This window comes from Oncorhynchus mykiss, chromosome 12 (assembly GCF_013265735.2).
Source record: "Oncorhynchus mykiss isolate Arlee chromosome 12, USDA_OmykA_1.1, whole genome shotgun sequence".
Lineage (NCBI taxonomy): Eukaryota > Metazoa > Chordata > Actinopteri > Salmoniformes > Salmonidae > Oncorhynchus > Oncorhynchus mykiss.
This window is the reverse complement of record NC_048576.1, coordinates 13683012-13706615: the sequence shown is the minus strand read 5'-3', so window position 1 is coordinate 13706615 and position 23604 is coordinate 13683012. Positions and strand designations below refer to the sequence as shown.

Below are 23604 nucleotides of genomic sequence, written 5' to 3'. Positions count from 1 at the left end.
CTGTCCTCCACTTGTTACCTATATTAATGGCACCTGTTTGAACTTGTTATCAGTATAAAAGACACCTGTCCACAACCTCAAACAGTCACACTCCAAACTCCACTATGGCTAAGACCAAAGAACTGTCAAAGGACACCAGAAACAAAATTGTAGACCTGCACCAGGCTGGGAAGACTGAATCTGCAATAGGTAAGCAGCTTGGTTTGACGAAATCAACTGTGGGAGCAATTATTAGAAAATGGAAGACATACAAGACCACTGATAATCTCCCTCGATCCTGGGCTCCACGCAAGATCTCACCCCGTGGGATCAAAATGATCACAAGAACGGTGAGCAAAAATGCCAGAACCACACGGGGGGACCTAGTGAATAACCTGCAGAGAGCTGGGACCAAAGTAACAAAGTCTACCATCAAAAACACACTACGCCGACAGGGACTCAAATCCTGCAGTGCCAGACGTGCCCCCCTGCTTAAGCCAGTACATGTCCAGGCCCGTCTGAAGTTTGCTAGAGAGCATTTGGATTATCCAGAAGAAGATTGGTTTCATCTGACCGTATGACATTCTCCCAAAATATAACTTTTTGGTAAAAACTCAACTCGTCGTGTTTGGAGGACAAAGAATGCTGAGTTGCATCCAAAGAACACCATACATACTGTGAAGCATGGGGGTGGAGACATCATGCTTTGGGGCTGTTTTTCTGCAAAGGGACCAGGACGACTGATCCGTGTAAAGGAAAGAATGAATGGGGCCATGTATCGTGAGATTTTGAGTGAAAACCTCCTTCCATCAGCAAGGGCATTGAAGATGAAACGTGGCTGGGTCTTTCAGCATGACAATGATCCCAAACACACCGCCCGGGCAACAAAGGAGTGGCTTCGTAAGAAGCATTTCAAGGTCCTGGAGTGGCCCAGCCAGTCTCCAGATCTCAACCCCATAGAAAATCTTTGGAGGGAGTTGAAAGTCCGTGTTGCCCAGCAACAGCCCCAAAACATCACTGCTCTAGAGGAGATCTGCATGGAGGAATGGGCCAAAATACCAGCAACAGTGTGTGAAAACCTTGTGAAGACAGAAAACATTTGGCCTCTGTCATTGCCAACAAAGGGCATATAACAAAGTATTGAGATAAACTTTTGTTATTGACCAAATACTTATTTTCCACCATAATTTTCAAATAAATTCATTAAAAATCCTACAATGTGATTTTCTGGATATTTTTTTCTCATTTTGTCTGTCATAGTTGACGTGTACCTATGATGAAAATTACAGGCCTCTCTCATCTTTTTAAGTGGGAGAACTTGCACAATTGGTGGCTGACTAAATACTTTTTTGCCCCACTGTATGTGTGAAAGTGAAAATCTATTTAACTTCGGTAAAGTTCTCTTTCATCTCTGCTTCTCTGGCACAGCATTTAGGGACCGGGTAGAAAATGAAATAACTCCATGCAACAAATGAAATAATTTTGACCAGTTCTAAGGGAATTAAAATCTGTGAAACAACCCAACATGTTTTTGACAACATTTCAGTTCGACTTGGATGCATATTTTATGTGGTTGAAATATAAATCAGCATTTATGATGCTGATAAAGATTTTACCTTCCCTAACCATGCATTCCTTCTCTCAACATGCTGAAAGAAAGAAATAATATTTCTCCACTCCTGTTTGAGTCCAAATGTACATTTGGTGTATCATCTTGCTGCAAGAAATGCTTAATTTTGCAGGAGTTAATGTTAAGGCAATGTGAGAGGCTATAGACCTACAGTCAGAGTCCAGATGTCAGTTTCCATTTAACCTATCTGAACAGTACAGTTCCTTGACCTGTCATATTTGAAGTTACAGTCTTGTGACTGTTGAATTTGTATAGCGCCTCAATCATCACACATAACATCTTTCCCAAACATCAGGCTGTTCTGTTTTGGCCCTCCCTGTTCCCAAAACATTTGGCACTTGTACAGATAAGACCTAAAGTTTAGGCTAACACACCAATGCCAGAAAAAAATTAATGAAAGAAAAACCTCAATGTAGCCTATCGATATGAATTGCACATGGATTTGTTATGCATTGGTTGTCTTTATTCAACCTGCCCGCCCTTCATCCGCACAGCGGATATAACCGCACATTAGTGCCAGGGGCGGCAGGTAGCCTAGTGGATAAAAAATGTGAGTCTACCCACGCATCACTAGTATGTGTGTGTGTGCGGTTGGCCTACCTCCTGTGTAGTGCGAGCGGCAGGTTTGTCCTGGTGGTTGGCCAGTATGAGGAAGGGCAGGGTGCAGAGCTGGGGGTGCTGCAGTGCAGAGTGGAGCTCAGTGCGGGCCAACTCCAGGTCCTCGTCTGTGGAGGCGCTGTCCAGGATGAACACCACTCCCTGGGAACCCTGGTAGTACCGCGACCAGTACTTCTTTATCGAGTCTGCTCCTGGAGAAAAAGACAGACGGCTGTATGCATGAGCACAGGGATGGATGCTCACACACACACACAAACGTACGCACGCACGCACACACACACACACACACACACACACACATGCACACTGACACCCCACACAATTAGTAGTACCACCAGTTCAAATACCTCAATTAAATCAGCTCCTTCAATTGATAGACAGGCCCCCACACATGCTATCCACAGACAAGCACACACATAATATGAAAACACACACATGCTCTCTTGGCACTGGCTCCAGTATGATTTCAAATTATAACACACTGTCACAAGCTATTAGAATACTCTTAGTGCCAGTCACAACCAAACTGGTTTTTAACTGTTAGCTTCAAGAGGCTCGTTCTACATAATTCAATTGTAGGTTGATAATCCAGCAAATAAAATGGATACCTATGAGCGACAGGGACCTCCAGCAAGAAAAGGGGAAAAATGCTATGAATTTCAACATCGTTTCAATTGGAATACGTCTGGAGAACATTTTCCAAATGTTTCTACCCTCCTTTCATAAGATCTTTGTGGATAGCGCATTGTGTTTTTAAGACCTCGGGACTGCCAACTTTTAGCCTCCTGCTCTGTTGCGCTGGGGGCCGGTGGGGAAATTACATGTCTGTCTAAATGAAGTGTGTTCAACACAAAAAAGAAGTCTGCATCCCAAATGGAACACTATACCCTGTATAGTGCACTACTTTTGGCCAGACCCCTATCGCATCCTGGGTCAAAAGTAGTGCACTATAAAAAGGGGAATAGGGTGCAATTTGAGACGCACACAAAGATTATCTTTAAAGGAGAAACAACTCAGAGCACATTAAAGCAGTTCCCTATGAGAGCCACTCTACAGCACAGTTCAAATGAACTTTCTTTTACAATGAACATATGGTTCCTTTTCTGCACAACAATTTGGGGGTACAAAAGACTCACCAGGCAGGGCATGGCTTTGGTTAGAGTGAGTGACAGAGAGGGGGAATAGAACCACAACGTCGTAGGAATAAGGTCCATTATCAGGACTCGCATTGTTAAATTACTCTCACTGAGTGTGGCTGGAAAAACAACCACTTATTTTTCTGAAATCTAAAAGAGAAAGAGGCCATGGTTTAACTCTTCCATCTCTGGGGCTATAGGAAAAGTGGACCGGACTGTAATTTAACCACGCCCACCGTCATCTCTCATTAGGGTGTTATTCATTAGGGAATCAAACGGAGGAAAACAGACAAACAGGGAGGGGCTACCTGGACTTGTCCAACAAGAAACACTTGTTTTAATGTTCCATTGCAAAGCACTTTAAAACATTTTGCCCTAAGGAATACGATCCAGGCATGTTTATGGCTGATTCCGCCCCTCATTACAAGTGTTTACAGACGATTAGCCTACTACTCTGAGAATCCATTAAAAACTCCATCCCCCAACTTGACCATTATGCCTGCTCAAGAAATTGAGTAATATTGCGTGGGAGTATGAGCTGAAACAGCTTACAGATGAACTATTACGTATCAAAACACCTCAAATAATTGTGTGGGGGGAATCGGGGTTAGAGGAGGGGTAGGAAGTTAAGTCTTAACTAGACCATATTATCAAGATGAATCTATTGCTCAAGAACAGATGCTGAAAAATCTGCCAAGCATAAGAGCTTGGCTATCCATCACTACCGTGGCCTGAGAAACAATGTTGAAACCAATGTTCAAACATAATCTTGCTGAGGGGTCTTTTACAGGCTATTAGGACATCAGAAAGGCTCCCCTACACTCATAAGACCACTGGCTATTGTGTGTGTTCATCTCCCTCTCTCTATATATATACACAGAGGTATGTACATACAGTTCCAGTTTGGACACACCTACTCATTCCAGGGTTTTTCTTTCTTTTTTACATTGTAGAATAATAGTGAAGACATCAAAACTATGAAATAATACATATGGAATCAAGGAGTAACCAAAAGAAAGTTAAACAAACCAAATATATATTTTATTTTTCAAAAAGTAGCCACCCGTTGCCTTGACAGCTTTGCACACTCTTGGCATTCTCTCAACTAGCTGCATGAGGTAGTCACCTGGAATACATTTCAATTAACAGGTGTGCCTTCTAAAAAGTTGATTTGTGGAATTTCTTTCCTTTTTAATGCATTTGATCCAATCAGTTGTATTGTAACAAGGTAGGGGTGGTATACAGAACATAGCACTATTTGGTAAAAGACCAAGTCCATATTATGGCAAGAACAGCTGAAATAAGCAAAGAGAAATGACAGTCCATCATTACTTTAAGACATGAAGGTCAGTCAATATGGAATATTTCAAAAACTTTTAAAGTTTCTTCAAGTGAGCTGCAAAAACCATCAAGCGCTATGATGAAACTGGCACTCATGAGGACCACCACAGGAAAAGTTAATTGGAGTTACCAGTCTCCGAAATTGAAGCCCAAATAAATGCTTAAAGTAACAGACACATCTCAACATTAACTGTACAGAGGAGACTGCGTGAAGCAAGCCTTCACGGTCGAATTGCTGCAAAGAAACCACTACTAAAAGGACACGAATAAGAAGAAGAGACGAGCAATGAATATTAGGTGGAATATTATGTGGAAATATGTCCTTAGGTCTTATTAGCCCAAATTTTTGGTTCCAACCGGCATGTCTTTGTGAGATGCAGAGTAAGTGAACAGATGATCTCTGCATGTGTGGTTCCCACCGTGAAGCAAGGAGTGTCAAAAGGATAAGCAACCCCACACCGTCACACGGTGTGGGGTTGCTTTGCTTTTGACACTGTCTGTGATTTATTTAGAATTCAAGGCACACTTAAACAGCATGGCTACCACAGCATTCTGTAGTTAGACTCCATCCCATCTGGTTTGTGCTTAGTGGGACTATAATTTTCAAAAAGACAATGACCCAACACCTCCAGGCTGTGTAAGGGCTATTTGACCAAGAAGGAGAGTGATGGAGTGCTGCATCAGATGACCTGGACTCCACAATCACCCGACCTCAACCCAATGGTTGAGTTGGACTGCAGAGTGAAGGAAAAGCTGTTAACAAGTGCTCAGCATATGTGGGAACTCCTTCAAAACTTTTGGAAAAACATTCCAGGTGAAGCTAGTTGAGAGAATGCCAAGAGTGTGCAAAACTGTCATCATGGCAAAAGGTGGCTACATTGAAGAATCTAAAATATATTTTGATTTGTTTAACACTTTTTTGGTTATTACATGATTCCATATGTTATTTCATAGTGTTGATGTCTTCACTATTATTCTACAATGTAGAAAACAGTAAAAGTACAGAAAAACCTTTGAATGAGTAGGTGTGTCTAAACTTTTGACTGGTACTGTTCGTATGTACAAAACTATGTGGACACCACTTCAAATTAGTGGATTTGGCTATTTCAGTCACACCCGTTGCTGACATGTATAAAATCGAGCACACAGCCATGCAATCCCCATAGAACATTGACAGGAGAATGGCCTTACTGAAGAGAGTGACTTTCAACGTGGCACTGTCATAGTCAGTTCGTCAAATATTTTCCCTGCTTGAACTGCCCCGGTCAACTGTAAGTGCTGTTATTGTGAAGTGGAAACACCGGGCTAGGCCCCTTAGTCCTAGTTAAGGGACATTTTAATATTACAGGATACAATGAAATTCTAGATGATACTGTGCTTCCAACTTTGTGGCAACAGTTTGGGGAAGGCCCTTTGCAGTTTCATCATGACAATGCCCCCTTGCACAAAGCGAGGTCCAGACAGAAATGGTTTGTCGATATCGGTGTGGAAGAACTTGACTGGCCTGCAAAGAGCCCTAACCTCAACTCCATCGATCACCTTTGGAATAAATTGGAATGCCGACTGCGAGCCAGGCCTAATCGTCCAACATCAGTTCCCGACCTCCCTAATGCTCTTCTGGCTGAATGGAAGCAAGTCCCTGCAGCAATGTTCCAACATCTAGTCGAAAGCCTTCCCAGAAGAGTGGAGGCTGTTATAGCAGCAAAGGAGGGGGGACTAACTCCATATTAACTCCATATTAAGGCCCATGATTTTGGAATGAGATGTTCAACAAGCAGGTGTACATATACTTTTGGTCATGTACAGCAGATTAAGAACCCCCCCCCCCCCCCCCCGAAGAAGCAGCAGAAACCATCCCAACCATGAAGCACGGGGGTGGCAGCATCATGTTGTGGGGGTGCTTTGCAGCAGGAGGGACTGGTGCACTTCACAAAATAGATGGCATCATGAGGTAGGAAAATTAGGTGGATATATTGAAGCAACATCTCAAGACATCAGTCAGGAAGTTAAAGTTTGGTCGCAAATGGATCTTCCAAATGGACAATGACCCCAAGCAAACTTCCAAAGTTGTGGCAAAATGGCTTAAGGACAACAAAGTCAAAGTATTGGAGTGGCCATCACAAAGCCCTGACCTCAATCCTATAGACAATTTGTGGGCAGAACTGAAAAAGCGTGTGCGAGCAAGGAGGCCTACAAACCTGACTCCGTTACACCAGCTCTGTCAGGAGGAATGGGCCAAAATTCAACCAACTTATTGTGGGAGGCTTGTGGAAGGCTACCTGAAACGTTTGACCCAAGTTAAACAATTTAAACGCAATGCTACCAAATACTAATTGAGTGTATGTAAACTTCTGACCCACTGGGAATGTGATGTCTACTATTGTCTACTATTATTCTGACATTTCACATTATTAAAATAAAGTAGTGATCCTGACTGACCTAAGACAGGGACGTTTTACTAGGATTAAATGTCATGAATGGTGAAAAACAGAGTTTAAATGTATTTGGATAAGGTGTATGTAATCTTCTGACTTCAACTGTATGTCAAGGACAGATCAGGTGTTTTGTCCACTCAGTGTATATATGTAACTTTAGACGAACAGAAAACATGACTACAAGCCAGTTTACCAGAAAACATATTGCATTACAATCACGTGTGACGATAACAGAAACCACATTTTCCACAAATGGTATGACATCATGCATGGTGTGAGATTAGTATTTTCAGATGCCTGAGCCACCCACTGACTGGCTGGCTGCTACCCGCTGACTGGTACCCACTGACTGACTGGCTGTCTCCTACCCACCAACTGACTGGCTGGCTGCTAACAACCGACTGACTGACTGGCTGCTACCAACCGACTGACTGACTGGCTGCTACCAACCGACTGACTGACTGGCTGCTACCAACCGACTGACTGACTGCTACCAACCGACTGACTGACTGACTGGCTGGCTGGCTGGCTGCTACCCACTACACGCCGGCTGGCTGGCTGCTACCCACTACACGCCGACTGGCTGGCTGCTACCCATTGAATGACTGACTGACTGGCTGCTACCCACTGACTGGCTGGCTGCTACCCACTGACTGGCTGGCTGGCTGCTACCTACTGGCTGCTACCCTCTGACTAGCTGGCTGGCTGCTACCCACTGACTGGCTGGCTGGCTGGCTGCTACCCACTGACTGGCTGGCTGCTACCCGCTGACTGCTACCCACTGGCTGGCTGGCTGGCTGCTACCCTCTGACTGGCTGGCTGGCTGCTACCCACTGACTGACTGGCCGCTACCCACTGACTGACTGGCTGGCCGCTACCCACTGACTGACTGGCTGCTACCCACTGACTGACTGGCTGTCTGGCTGGCTGCTACCCACTGACTGGCTGGCTGCTACCCGCTGACTGCTACCCACTGGCTGGCTGGCTGGCTGCTACCCTCTGACTGGCTGGCTGGCTGCTACCCGCTACATGCCGTCTGGCTGGCTGGCTGGCTGGCTGCTACACGCAGACTGACTGGCTGGCTGCTACCCGCTACACGCAGACTGACTGGCTGGCTGCTACCCACTGACTAGCTGGCTGCTACCCGCTGACTGACTGGCTGGTACCCACTGGCTGGCTGGCTGGCTGGCTGCAACCCACTGACTGGCTGGCTGGCTGCTACCCACTGGCTGGCTGGCTGGCTGCTACCTACTGGCTGCTACCCTCTGACTAGCTGGCTGGCTGCTACCCACTGACTGGCTGGCTGCTACCCACTGACTGCTACCCACTGGCTGGCTGGCTGACTGACTGGCCGCTACCCACTCGCTGGCTGGCCGCTACCCACTGGCTGGCTGGCTGGCCGCTACCCACTGGCTGGCTGGCTGGCTGGCTGCTACCCACCGGCTGGCTGGCTGGCTGGCTGCTACCCACCGGCTGGCTGGCTGGCTGGCTGCTACCCACTGGCTGGCTGGCTGGCTGCTACCCACTGGCTGGCTGCTACCCACTGACTGGATTGCTGGCTAATACCCACTGACTGGATGGCTAATACCCACCGACTGGATGGCTGGCTGCTACCCGCCGACTGACTGGCTGGCTGGCTGCTACACGCCGACTGACTGGCTGGCTGGCTGCTACACGCCGACTGGCTGGCTGGCTGGCTGCTACACGCCGACTGACTGCCTGGCTGGCTGCTACACGCCGACTGACTGCCTGGCTGGCTGGCTGGCTGCTACACGCCGACTGGCTGGCTGGCTGCTACACGCCAACTGACTGGCTGGCTGGCTGGCTGCTACACGCCGACTGACTGGCTGGCTGGCTGCTACACGCCGACTGACTGGCTGGCTGGCTGCTACACGCCGACTGACTGGCTGGCTGGCTGCTACACGCCGACTGACTGGCTGGCTGGCTGCTACACGCCGACTGACTGGCTGGCTGGCTGGCTGCTACACGCCGACTGACTGGCTGGCTGGCTGCTACACGCCGACTGACTGGCTGGCTGGCTGCTACACGCCGACTGACTGGCTGGCTGGCTGCTACACGCCGACTGGCTGGCTGGCTGGCTGCTACACGCCGACTGGCTGGCTGGCTGGCTGCTACACGCCGACTGGCTGGCTGGCTGCTACACGCCGACTGGCTGGCTGGCTGCTACACGCCGACTGGCTGGCTGCTACACGCCGACTGGCTGGCTGGCTGGCTGCTACACGCCGACCGGCTGGCTGGCTGCTACACGCCGACCGGCTGGCTGGCTGCTACACGCCGACCGGCTGGCTAGCTGCTACACGCCGACCGGCTGGCTGGCAGTGTCCCAAATGGTACCCTATTCAGTACATAGTGCACTACTTCTTTTTTTACCAGAGCCTGATGGGAATAGGGTACCATGTGGGACACAAACACTGGTATGGTCTGCACTAGAGCATCAGGTCTACAGTAGAGCATCAGGTCTACAGTAGAGCATCAGGTCATGCCAGATCATCAGGCAGTTCTACACTAGATCATCAGAGCTGAGAACTCCTTCCCTGGTGCGATCCACCGACCTGGTAGATAGGGTCTTTCAGGTATTGTCTATCACAATTTATCTTTACACAATTCCTCACATCCTGTTTACTCAACTCCTTGTCAACTGTATTGGAGAAGGTCCCCCCCTCGGACCTTCTTTTGGGGAAAGAGGTGTGCGTGGAGAGATGATGTGAGGAATTTAGCAAATATTAAATAGAGAAACAGCCACAGACTGACAGATCACACACAGCATGATGTCATCATCCCACTGACGGGAAACAGGCTGTGAGGAATCCCTCTGCTTTGAACTCCCATATCATCTCTCCTAAAGCCACGAACAGACCGAAAACATCTCAGAGACCAACCAAAAACATCTCAGCCAGACGAACCAAAAACAATACAATCCCTAGCAGACAGACACGACTACTGTCAGGGAGATAAAGACAGAGAGCCAAACAGAAACATTACCAGTGCTGCATGACCTGGTGACCTGCAAACATCTCCCATTTCAGATTCAAACAACACAGTCCTGTCTCCCTAACTCCCAGAGACACCAAATTATTCATTATTTAGTGACGGAACTAAAAAGACAACCCCCTACCTGATATATGGAACTAAAAAGACAACCCCCTACCCGATATATGGAACTAAAAAGACAGAACACCCCCCCCCCCCCCCGATATATGGAACTAAAAAGACAGAACAGCCCCCCCCCCCCCCCCCCCGATATGTGGAACTAAAAAGACAACCCCCCCCCCCCTACCCGATATATGGAACTAAAAAGACAACCCCCTACCCGATATATGGAACTAAAAAGACAACCCCCCCCCCGATATATGGAACTAAAAAGACAACCCCCTACCCGATATATGGAACTAAAAAGACAACCCCCTACCCGATATATGGAACTAAAAAGACAGAACAGCCCCCCCCCCCCCCCCCGATATGTGGAACTAAAAAGACAACCCCCCCCCCTCGATATGTGGAACTAAAAAGACAACCCCCCCCCCGATATATGGAACTAAAAAGACAACCCCCTACCCGATATATGGAACTAAAAAGACAACCCCCCCCCCGATATATGGAACTAAAAAGACAAAACAGACCCCCCCCCCCTCCGATATATGGAACTAAAAGGACAAAACAGCCCCCCCCCCCAATATATGGAACTAAAAAGACAACCCCCCCCGATATATGGAACTAAAAAGACAACCCCCCCCCCCCGATATATGGAACTAAAAAGACAGAACAGCCCCCCCCCCCCCCCCGATATATGGAACTAAAAAGACAACCCCCTACCCGATATATGGAACTAAAAAGACAACCCCCTACCCGATATATGGAACTAAAAAGACAGAACAGCCCCCCCCCCCCCGATATGTGGAACTAAAAAGACAACCCCCCCCCCCCGATATATGGAACTAAAAAGACAACCCCCTACCCGATATATGGAACTAAAAAGACAACCCCCCCCCGATATATGGAACTAAAAAGACAAAACAGACCCCCCCCCCCTCCGATATATGGAACTAAAAGGACAAAACAGCCCCCCCCCCCAATATATGGAACTAAAAAGACAACCCCCCCCGATATATGGAACTAAAAAGACAACCCCCCCCCCCCCCCCCGATATATGGAACTAAAAAGACAGAACAGCCCCCCCCGATATATGGAACTAAAAAGACATTACAGCCACCCCCCGATATATGGAACTAAAAAGACATTACAGCCCCCCCCCCCCCCCCCCCCCGATATATGGAACTAAAAAGACAACCCCCCCCCCGATATATGGAACTAAAAAGACAGAACAGCCCCCCCCCCCCCGATATATGGAACTAAAAAGACAAAACAGACCCCCCCCCCCGCGATATATGGAACTAAAAAGACATTACAGCCCCCCCCCCCCCCCCCCCGATATATGGAACTAAAAAGACATTACAGCCCCCCCGATATATGGAACTAAAAAGACATTACAGCCCCCCCGATATATGGAACTAAAAAGACAACCCCCCCCCCCGATATATGGAACTAAAAAGATAGAACAGCCCCCCCCCCCCCCCCCCCCGATATATGGAACTAAAAAGACAGAACAGCCCCCCCCCCCCCGATATATGGAACTAAAAAGACAAAACAGACCCCCCCCCCCCTCCGATATATGGAACTAAAAAGACAAAACAGACATGGATTACGGTGGGTCTTTTCCTTAACATTTCAGCACATGCCTTCTTCGAAACATCGGTTTGGTCCCTACAGAAAAAATTATTTGGAGTAGGCCAAATACACTCATTACAAAGTGTGCTACTTTGATAGTTTTTTCCAAATGTATGGACTGTTACTTTGATGGACTATTACCTTGATGGACTGTTACTACCTGCACCATGTAGGTAACGGTCCTTTTTGGGCTGTCGGTCTCCAGCTCTTAACTGCCGGACGAGAGACTGAATGTTCCCAGCCTCAGGTAGCTTCCAAATTGGCACCCTATTCCCAATTTAGGCTGAATCACATCCGGCCGTAGGGCGGCGCACAATTGGCCCTGCGTCGTCAGAGTTTGGCCGGGGTAGGCCATCATTGTAAATAAGAATTTGTTCTTAACTGAATTACCTAGTTATACGAAGGTTAAATAAAATACAAAACTTACTACCTGGTCAAAAGTACGGCTCTAAATAGAGAATAGGGAGGTATTTGGGACGTGGATTCAGAACAGCAGCTAGGGGAACCATGTCTGGAACGAAGGGAGAGTCTCTGTCCACACCAATGATGTCATGTGGCCCACTCCCCACACACATATACAAACAAACACAGAAAGCACTTACACATTACTGCCTCTCTGACCCAGACAGTTGCACACCCAGTGGGCGAGTGACATTTGAGTGAAAGTGTTAGCTACTTCATTTGCGTGTAGTGTCTATCCTACACATTGCTTTCTGCATCAAAGTGGAGAGATGTCGATGACTCATCTCTAGAGGTCGACCGATTATGATTTTTCAATGCCGATGCCGATTATTGGAGGACCAAAAAAGCCGATGCCGATTAATCGGCCTATTTTTTGTATTTTATTTGTAATAATGACAATTACAACAATACTGAATGAACACTTATTTTAACTTAATATAATACATCAATAAAATCAATTTAGCCTCAAATAAATAATGAAACATGTTCAATTTGGTTTAAATAATGCAAAAACAAAGTGTTGGAGAAGAAAGTAAAAGTGCAATATGTGCCATGTAAGAAAGCTAACGTTTATGTTCCTTGCTCAGAACATGAGAACATATGAAAGCTGGTGGTTCCTTTTAACATGAGTCTTCAATATTCCCAGGTAAGAAGTTTTAGGTTGTAGTTATTATAGGAATTATAGGACTATTTCTCTCTATACCATTTGTATTTCATATACCTTTGACTATTGGATGTTCTTATAGGCACTTTAGTATTGCCAGTGTAACAGTATAGCTTCCGTCTCTCTCCTCGCTCCTATCTGGGCTCGAACCAGGAACACAACGACAACAGCCACCCTCGAAGCAGCGTTACCCATGCAGAGCATGGTCTCAGAGCGAGTGACGTTTGAAACGCTATTAGCGCGCACCCCGCTAACTAGCTAGTCATTTCACTTCGGTTACACCAGCCTAATCTCGGGAGTTGATAGGCTTGAAGTCATGAACAGAGCAATGCTGGATGCACAATGAAGAGCTGCTGGCAAAACGCACGAAAGTGCTGTTTGAATGAATGCTTACGAGCCTGCTGCTGCCTACCACAGCTCAGTCAGATACTTGTATGCTCAGTCAGATTATATGCAACGCAGGACACGCTAGATAAACTAGCAATATCATCAACCATGTGTAGTTAACTAGTGATTATGAATGATTGATTGATTGTTTTTTCTAAGATAAGTTTAATGCTAGCTAGCAACTTACCTTGGCTTATTGCATTTGCGTAACAGGCAGTCTCCTCGTGGAGTGCAACGAGAGGCAGGTGGTTATAGCGTTGGACTAGTTAACTGTAATGTTGCAAGATTATATCCCCCGAGCTGACAAGGTGAAAATCTGTCATTCTGCCCCTGAACAAGGCAGTTAACCCACTGTTCCTAGGCCGTCATTGAAAATAAGAATGTGTTATTAACTGACCTGCCTAGTTAAATAAAGGTAATAAATACATTTATAAAAAACAACATTCAGCTAACCAAGGAAAAATGTATTAACATTGTTTTAGATGCCTTGGAGGTTTGTATACAGTTGAAGTCTGAAGTTTACATACACTTAGGTTGGAGTCATTAAAATAAATTTTTCAACCAATCCACAAATTTCTTGTTAACGAACTAAAGTTTTGGCAAGTCGGTTAGGACATCTACTTTGTTTACAGACAGATTATTTCACTGTATCACAATTCCAGTGGGTCAGAAGTTAACATACACTAAGTTGACTGTGCCTTTAAACAGCTTGGAAAATTCCAGAAAATTATGTCATGGCTTTACAAGCTTCTGTTAGGCTAATTGACATAATTTGAGTCAATTGGAGGTGTACCTGTGGATGTATTTCAAGGCCTACCTTCAAACTCAGTGCCTCTTTGCTTGACATCATGGGAAAATTAAAAGAAATCAGCGAAGACCTCAGAAAAACAATTGTAAACCTCCACAAGTCTGCTTCATCCTAGGGTACCACATTTAACTGTACAAACAATAGTACGCAAGTATAAACACCATGGGACCACGCAGCTGTCATACCACTCAGGAAGGAGATGCATTCTGTCTCCTAGAGATGAACGTACTTTGGTGCAAAAAGTGCAAATCCCCAGAACAACAGTAAAGAACCTTGTGAAGATGCTGGAGGAAACAGGTACAAAAGTATCTATATCCACAGTAAAACGAGTCCTATATCGACATAACCTGAAAGGCCACTCAGCAAGGAAGAAGCCACTGCTCCAAAACTGCCATAAAATAAGCAAGACTACGGTTTGCAACTGCACGTGGGGACAAAGATTGTACTTTTTGGAAATATGTCCTCTGGTCTGATGAAAGAAAAATAGAAGTGTTTGGCCATAATGACCATCATTATGCTTGGAGGAAAAAGGGGGAGGCTTGCAAGCCGAAGAACACCATCCCAACCGTGAAGCACGGTGATGGCAGCATCATGTTGTGGGGGTGCTTTGCTGCAGGAGGGACTGGTGCACTTCATAACATAGATGGCTTCATGAGGAAGGAAAATTATGTGGATATATTGAAGCAACATCTCAAGACATCAGTCAGAAAGTTAAAGCTTGGTCGCAAATGGGTCTTCCAAATGGACAATGACCCCAAGCATACTTCCAAAGTTGTGGCAAAATGGCTTAAGGACAACAAAGTCAAGATATTGGAGTGGCCATCACAAAGCCCTGACCTCAAGCCTATAGAATATTTGTGAGCAGAACTGAAAAAGCGGATGTAAGCAAGGAGGCCTTACAAACCTGACTCCGTTACACCAGCTCTGTCAGGAGGAATGGGCCAAAATTCACCCAAATTAATGGGGAAAGCTTGTGGAAGGCTACCTGAAACGTTTGACCCAAGTTAAACAATTTATAGGTAATTCTACCAAATACTAATTGAGTGTATGTATGTAAACTTCTGACCCACTGGGAATGTGATGAAAGAAATAGAAGCGGAAATAAATCACTGTACTATTATTCTGACATTTCACATTCTTAAAATAAATCCTAACTCCTGTTTTAGGTCCTTACTGACCTAAGACAGGACATTTTTACTCAGATTAAATGTCAGGAATTGTGAAAAACTGAGTTTAAATGTATTTGGCTAAGGTGCACGTAAACTTTCGACTTCAACTGTATATGGGGATATTCTGACATTGCTGGAGTGTGTATAGCCAGGGTTATGTTCAGTTACCACGGAATGGGAGAAAACTTTTTGAAACGGAGGAAGTCCCATCTATACTTGTCCAACAATACGACCCATTGCTTTTTAAAATCGTTTTGCCCACTGAACTAGAAAACTTGAGTACCCCAACAACTTCAACAATGTGTTTCCATCATGAACGAAAATAGGTGAAGGAATTACCTCCGAGTTCCTTCACATTTAGAATGGCATTCTGGAATGGAACAGCTTTGATGCTAAAACCTAGAAAACAGAATGACATGTAAAGCTTCACACAGAGATATGGCAGACCTTGCTTAATAAGAGGCAAGAGAAAGGTATTCAGCACGTCTTCAACACATGTAGGCCTGAAGCACATGTATGTGTTGTGAAAGGCTTATAATTCTGTTCTTTCAGCAGGTAGGGAAGATGTCTGAATGCTCACCACATAACTACTGAAGCTTAAATGTGATATAAAAGTGATATAGGCCTAACTGTGTAAAGAGCATTTGGACTTGAAAAGTGATTTCTTCTGGTGAAGCGAGTCTCACCCGTAGTTGGCCCGATGTTGTCTGTGGCTTCACTGCAGAGTCTGGAGAGTAGACTGGTCTTCCCCGAGCCTGTGAGTCCAATACACACCAGGTCATACTCTGGTCTGGGAGACGGTGGTCCTTTACAGCACAGTGTCCTGAAACACTGGAGGTAGAAGGGAGAGACGGATGAAGAGAAGAGGGACACAGAGTGAAAGAGAGAGTGGGAAAGAGTGATAAAAGGATAGGGAAGATGGGGTGGAGGGGTGGAGAGAAGGGCTGCAGAGTTAGAGTAATAACAGGTCTGATGGCCAGAGCTAGAGTATCTGTGGAATCTGTGTTTTCGTGTTTGGATTCTACACCCACTGATCTACTCTGTGACACTACTGACGTCTGTTCTGCCACTGAGTACGCCACTCGCCACTCTGGAGACGTCGGGCAGGGTCACATCTGTTAACGCCATCTGTTTCCAGCCAAAGATCATGTAAGATCTGGAGAGGAGAGGGGGGGAGAGAAAAAAAGTCCTCTCTCCTCTTCGCTTTCATTTCAATCCTGTGACACACACAATCCTGTGACACACACAATCCTGTGACACACCATACGTCTTTGAACTTATATAGCCAGTGTGCTAAGAGAGGATGCATTGAGGTACCATAGTATTAGTACAGGATGTTGTGAGTGAACGTGAACCTCCAGATGTGTTATGCAACATGGTCCAAGTCATTGAGGGACTGTTGCTCCGTCAACATGGAAGATCAAAGAAACCTCAATAGGGGCCTCCTATTGAAATAGAAACCAGGGAAGCTGGCCATGGTCTCACACCCGGTCTCATACACATGGTCTCACACACAGTAAGGGCCCCATGGTGGTTATGTCATGTTTCTACACAACAAGCAATGTGCACCAGGTATCTGGTCCTTTTAGTAGAAACAGATCCCAGGTTCCTCACCTTTATCTGGGTGCTGACAAAGGAAATGACATGGGTCTGGTCAGCTAAGCAGTCTCCTGCTCATAGAAGAAACATCACATGTAAAACTATAAGCTTAGCTCGAACCAGTAGCATGCGCTGCTCTATATAGACAATAGCCCACTGATCTCCCCTTGCGGAAGGAGATAAGACAAGACAAGCCTTTCATGTTGCACAGGTGTTGCACCGGATAAACATGTTCCTCATTGGTACCAATTACAGACCTGTGTGTGTAGCCTAGCAGAGTCTGAAATAGCAGCTTAAACAAATAGATCTTAACATTACAAACACAGGAACAGACAAAAAAGGTAGGTCATATTGAGGTTTAGAAAGTCGACATCGGTATACCATTCTCAGACTATGAGTGATAACAGCACAGACTCGGGGACAGTGTACTCCACCCATTGACTATTACATGGGAAGAGACTGCCCTCTGGTGGTGATTTTAATTATTTAGAATACTTAATATTAGGAAGCTGTTCCTAATATTTAGTATACTCAGTGTATAGTGCTTTTTCTCACATCACTGTTACGAGATGGGTGATGGCAGGACCAGTCTGGCACATAATCTCCTAAATATTACATGTTTATAAAGTAGTTCTAAATAAGAAGGCAGGCTGCTCAGCTCTCATGACGTAGGACTAAATCACGTTGTTACAAAGCAGACACAAGATGGTTGACAATACTACCGTTTTCAGAACAAATAAAACTAAAAATTCAAAACTAGACAAATTCTGATCGTCAACTACACGGAATTAGTTCAAATTTCCATCTTGTGAATTTGTTCATTATTTCAACTTCACCACCAGGTGGCATGTGCCAGCAAGTTCCTTCACTACAGCTCACGTCAATTTTTCCCTTTCCCTGATTGAAAATTTCAATAGCCGACAAGATTAGATGACCAAGCTCCACTAGCCCTATACCAGACTGGCAAGTTTCCAAACAAATATACAACTTGACGATGTTTGTATTTAGGAACTCATGGAGAGAGTGAGAGTCGGGGGTAAGGATCATGACCAACAGCTTGAATCAGTCGATCAACAGCCATGACTACTATCTGAGTGAGTCCTTGCAGACTCCTACTGCAGCCTTGCTATAAGAGATGGTTAGAAGCAACAAGACACAAGCACATGTAAAATGTTGGTCCCATGTTTCAGGAGCTGAAATACAAGATCCCAGAAATGTATATATGCACAAAAAGCTTATTTCTCTCAAATGTTGTGCACATACAGGACCAGTCAAAAGTTGACACACCTACTCATTCAAAGGTTTTTCTTTATTTTTACAATTTTCTACAATGTAGAATAGTGAAGACATTAAAACCATGAAATAACACATATGAAATCATGTAGTAACCAAATAAGAATTCAATCAAAATATATTTTAGACTCCTCAAAGTAGCTACCCTTTGCCTTGATGACAGCTTTGCACACTCTTGGCATTCTCTCAAACAGCTTCATGGGGAATGATTTTCCAACAGTCTTGAAGGAGTTCCCACATATGCTGAGGACTTGTTGGCTGCTTTTCATTCACTCTGAGGTCCAATTCATCCCAAGCCATCTATATAGGGTTGAGGTCGGGCGATTGTGGAGGCCAGGTCATCTGATGCAGCACTCCATCACTCTCCTTCTTGGCCAAATAGCCCTTACACAGCCTGGAGGTGTGATGGGTCATTGTCAAGCCAGATGGGATGGCGTATTGCTGCAGAATTCTAAATAAATCACAGTGTCACCAGCAAAGCACCCCCACACCATCACACCTCCTCCTCCATGCTTCACGGTGGGAACCACACATGCAGAGATTATCCGTTCCCCTACTCTGCGTCTCAAAAAGCCACAGCGGTCGGAACCAAAAATTTCAAATTTGGACTCAGACCTAAGGACATATTTCCACCGGTCTAATGTCCATCGCTTGTGTTTCCTGTCCCAAGCAAGTCTCTTCTTATTATTGGTGTCCTTTAGTAGTGTTTTCTTTGAAGCAATTTGACCATGAAGGCCTGATTCATGCAGTCTCCTCTGAACAGTTGATGTTGAGATGTGTCTGTTGCTTGAACTCTGAAGCATTTATTTGGGCTGCAATTTCTGAGGCTGCCAACTAATGAACTTATCTTCTGCAGTAGAGGTAACTCTGGGTCTTCCATTCCTGTGGTGGTCCTCATGAGAGCCAGTTTCATCATTGCGCTTGATGGTTTTTGCGACTGCACTTGAAGAAATGTTCAAAGTTCTTAAAATGTTCCAGATTGACCTTCATGTCTTAAAGTAATGGACTGTCATTTATCTTTGGTTATTTGAGCTGTTCTTGCCATAATATGGACTTGGTCTTTTAATAAATAGGGCCATCTTCTGTATACCACCCCTACCTTGTCACAACACAATTGATTGGCTCAAACCCATTAAGGAAAGAAATTCCACAAATTAATGTTGAACAAGACACACCTGTTAATTGAATTGCATTCCAGGTGACTAACTCTGGAAGCTGGTTGAGATAATGCCAAAAGTGTGCAAAGCTGTCATTAAGGCAAGGGGTGGCTACTTTGAAGAATCTAAAATCTAAAAAATATTTTGATTTGTTTAACACTTTTCTGGTTACTACATGATTCCATGTGTTACTTCATAGTTTTGATGTCTTCACTATTATTTGACCATGTAGAACATAGTAAAAATAAAGAAAAACCCTGGAATGAGTACGTAGGTGTGTCCAAACTTTTGACTGGTACTGTATTTGTTTACATCCCTGTTAGTGAGCATTTCTCATTTTTATTTCACCTTTATTTAACCAGGTAGGTAGTTGAGAACAAGTTCTCATTTACAACTGCGACCTGGCCAAGATAAAAAAAAAAATTAAAAAGCAGTTCGACACATACAACAACAGAGTTACACATCCTTTGCCAAGATAATCTATCCACCTGACAGGTGTGGCAAATCAAGAAGCTGATTAACTTCTTATGGCTGGGGCCGCTATTTTCACGTTCGGATGAAAAGCGTGCCCTGAGTAAACTGCCTGCTACTCAAATCAAATCAAATTTTATTTGTCACATACACATGGTTAGCAGATGTTAATGCGAGTGTAGCGAAATGCTTGTGCTTCTAGTTCCGACAATGCAGTAATAACCAACAAGTAATCTAGCTAACAATTCCAAAACTACTACCTTATAGACACAAGTGTAAAGGGATAAAGAATATGTACATAAAGATATATGAATGAGTGATGGTACAGAACGGCATAGGCAAGATATAGTAGATGGTATTGAGTGCAGTATATACATATGAGATGAGTATGTAAACAAAGTGGCATAGTTAAAGTGGCTAGTGATACATGTATTACATAAAGATGCAGTAGATGATATAGATTACAGTGTATACGTATACATATGAGATGAATAATGTAGGGTATGTAAACATTATATTAGGTAGCATTATTCGGTAGCATTGGCCCACAAGTTATGATATGCATAGTATTAGTAGATTTGGATAGAAAACACTCTGAAGTTTGCAAAACTGTTTAAATGATGTCTGTGAGTATAACAGAACTCATATGGCAGATGAAAACCTGAGAAAAATCCACCCCGGAAGTGGGAAATCTGAGGTTTGTAGTTTTTCAAGTCATTGCCTATCCAATATACAGTGTCAAATTTGGTCCGATTGCACTTCCTAAGGCTTCCACAAGATGTCAACAGTCTTTAGAACGTTGTTTCAGGCTTCTACTGTGAAGGGGGAGCGAATAAGAGCGGTTTGCATCAGGGGTCTGGCTGAAAGCCATTACTTTAGTCACGAGCATGGGCGTGAGCACGAGCTCTGTTCCTTTTCATTTCTAAAGACAAAGGAATTGTTCGGTTGAAACATTATTGAAGATTTATGATAAAAACATCCTAAAGATTGATTCTATACATGGTTTGACATGTTTCTACGAACTGTAATATAACTTTTTTGACTTTTCATCTGGACTTAGTTCTCGCGCATTGTGCATTTGGATTACTGGACTAAATGCGTGAACAAAAAGGAGGTATTTGGACATAAATGATGACTTTATCAAACAAAATTAAAATGTATTGTGGAACTGGGATTCCTGGGAGTGCATTCCGATGAAGACCAAAGGTAAATTAATATTTATTATGCTATGTCTGACTTTTGTTGACTCAACAACATGGCAGGTATCTGTTTTGTGGCTGAGCGCTGTACTCAGATTATTCCATGGTGTGCTTTTGCCGTAAAGCTTTTTGATCTCTGACACAGCGGTTGCATTAAGGAGAAGTATATCTTTAATTCTATGCATAACACTTGTATCTTTCATCAACCTTTATGATGAGTATTCCTGTAAATTGATGTGGCTCTCTGCAAAGGCAAAACATTACTGAACATAACGCGCCAATGTAAACTGAGATTTTTGGATGTAAATATGAACTTTATCGAACAAAACATACATGTATTGTGTAACATGAAGTCCTATGAGTGCCATCTGATGAAGATCAAAGGTTAGTGATTCATTTTCTCTCTATTTCTGCTTTTTGTGACTCCTCTCTTTGGCTAGAAAATGGCTGTTTTTTTGTGACTAGGCGCTGACCAAACATAATCGCATGGTATGCTTTCGTCGTAAAGCCTTTTTGAAATCAGACACTGTGGTGGGATTAACAACAAGTTTCTTTAAAATGGTGTATAATACTTGTATGTTTGAGGAATTTTAATTATGAGATTTCTGTTGTTTGAATTTGGCGCCCTGCACTTTCACTGGCTGTTGTCAAATCGATCCCGTTAACAGGATTTCAGCCATAAGAAGTTAAACAGCATGATCATTACAAAGGTGCACCTTGTGCTGGGGACAATAAAAGGCCCCTCTAAAATGTGCAGTTTTGTCACAACACAATGCAAGTGTGCAATTGGCATGCTGACTGCAGGAATGTTCATTTCTCTACCATAAGCCAACGTAATTTTAGAGAACTTGGCAGTATGTCCAACCAGCCTCACAACCGCAGACCACGTGTATGGTGTTGCCTGGGCGAGCGGTTTGCTGATGTCAACAGTGTGAACAGAGAGCCCCATGGTGGCGGTGGGGTTATAGTATTAACAGGCAATGAACACAATTGCATTTTATCAATGACAATTTGAATAGAAAATAATACCATGAAGATATCCCGAGGCCCATTGTGAGCCCCATTTTTTTAAGGTATCTGTGACCAACAAATGCATATCTGTATTCCCAGTCATGTGAAATCCATAGATTAGGGCCTAATGAATTTATTTCAATTGCCTGATTTCCTCATATGAACTGTAACTCAGTAAAATTAAAATTGTTGCTTATTGCGTTTATATTTTTGTTCAGTATACATTTAACTAACAGATGGTAAGAATCTCTGGATTAACTTTTGCCTCGATTTGGCAGTCTGGTCCAGACCATCAAGGCATTTGTAGTTCTTTAGCCACAATAACAGTTAATTAGCATTTCATTTTGGGGGGGTAAATATATTGATAAAAGTCCCCCTGTCCTAGAGATTTACACGATTATCAAAAGCCTACACAAAACACAGCCCTTATTGTAAGTGTTTCTAAAATCCCCTATGGGAAAAAATAAAAATGTCCTGTTTGATAGCTAGGTTTTATGGGTAATATGACTCATTCTGTGGTAGTCTATTCAAGTCAGGGCTGAGAGACATTTTGAGCATACCAATGAGTTTACCAGTCAAATTACCAGGGCGAGGTTCAGAAACCCTTCACAGCTAGCACATTTGGTTCGTTGGAAGTTGTGGGAATGTATGTTTTTGGTTCTGAGAACGAAGCCATGAGTTTCCTTACAGTTAAAACGTGTTTTTTATGTAACCTGTTTTGGGAATGTACTTTTTTTTCTATGGTTCTCTGATAGTTTTCCTGGAAGGTTTTATTAAAAGTTCTGACAACAGAAATTATAGGTTACTTGAGAGTAATTAAATAACGTTCTGAGAACATTTCAATAAGACTTAATAAACACTGCTAACTTAGTTTGGGTTAACTGTTTTGAACTCCAAGCACAGATAGGACACATGGAAATTAATTTGCTTAGGCATTAATCATGCAAACATTTTTTATTTTTTATTGTAGCATGGCATCAGTGAGATTCAAACCTATAATCTTCTGCTCTTCAATGTAATTAGTCCACTGTGCCACCAGGAAGCTAGCATGCCATGTTTTTTTAACACATACAAAGCTGTTCATTTTAGTCTATTCAAACAGACCCCATTTCAAAGGAATCAAGCACTCATTAAGATCAGTTAACAAGATATACGATAGAGTTTTGTTGATGCTGAGAATGAAATGTATACGTTTTAAAATAACATTCTTAGAAAGTTCATTGAATGTTACCAATGTTTTGTGGTTTTTGTGGAAAGTTTTAATGTTCTGAGAACAGGACTTTAAATTGAACCATGAAGAAACCTGTAGAAAGCGTTATGCTGAAGTACAAAAATTCCAACAGAAGAACGTTGTTTCTTAATGTTCTGGGAACAATTTAAAAAACATTACTTTAAATAGAACCATGAGGAAACTTTATGGGAAGGTTGTATGCTATATAACAATAGGACAACAATGATCTCACCAAACTCGAAGAAAACATATGGTTCTCAGAACGTTG

General features: G+C 43.8%; 1 protein-coding gene across 2 annotated transcripts in view; it reads right to left on the bottom strand.

Annotated features, from left to right (window-relative positions):
* LOC110537002 (ADP-ribosylation factor-like protein 15) overlaps positions 1-23604 on the bottom strand; it is a 65771-nt gene that overhangs the window by 26429 nt on the left and 15738 nt on the right. For both annotated transcript variants that reach the window (XM_036936979.1, XM_021622697.2), the window contains exons 2-4: positions 16062-16206; positions 15715-15774; positions 2210-2418 (exon numbers count right to left, since the gene is read on the bottom strand). In XM_036936979.1, coding sequence (XP_036792874.1) covers positions 2210-2418; positions 15715-15774; positions 16062-16206 — 414 coding nt within the window. The remainder of the gene's footprint in view (positions 1-2209; positions 2419-15714; positions 15775-16061; positions 16207-23604) is intronic.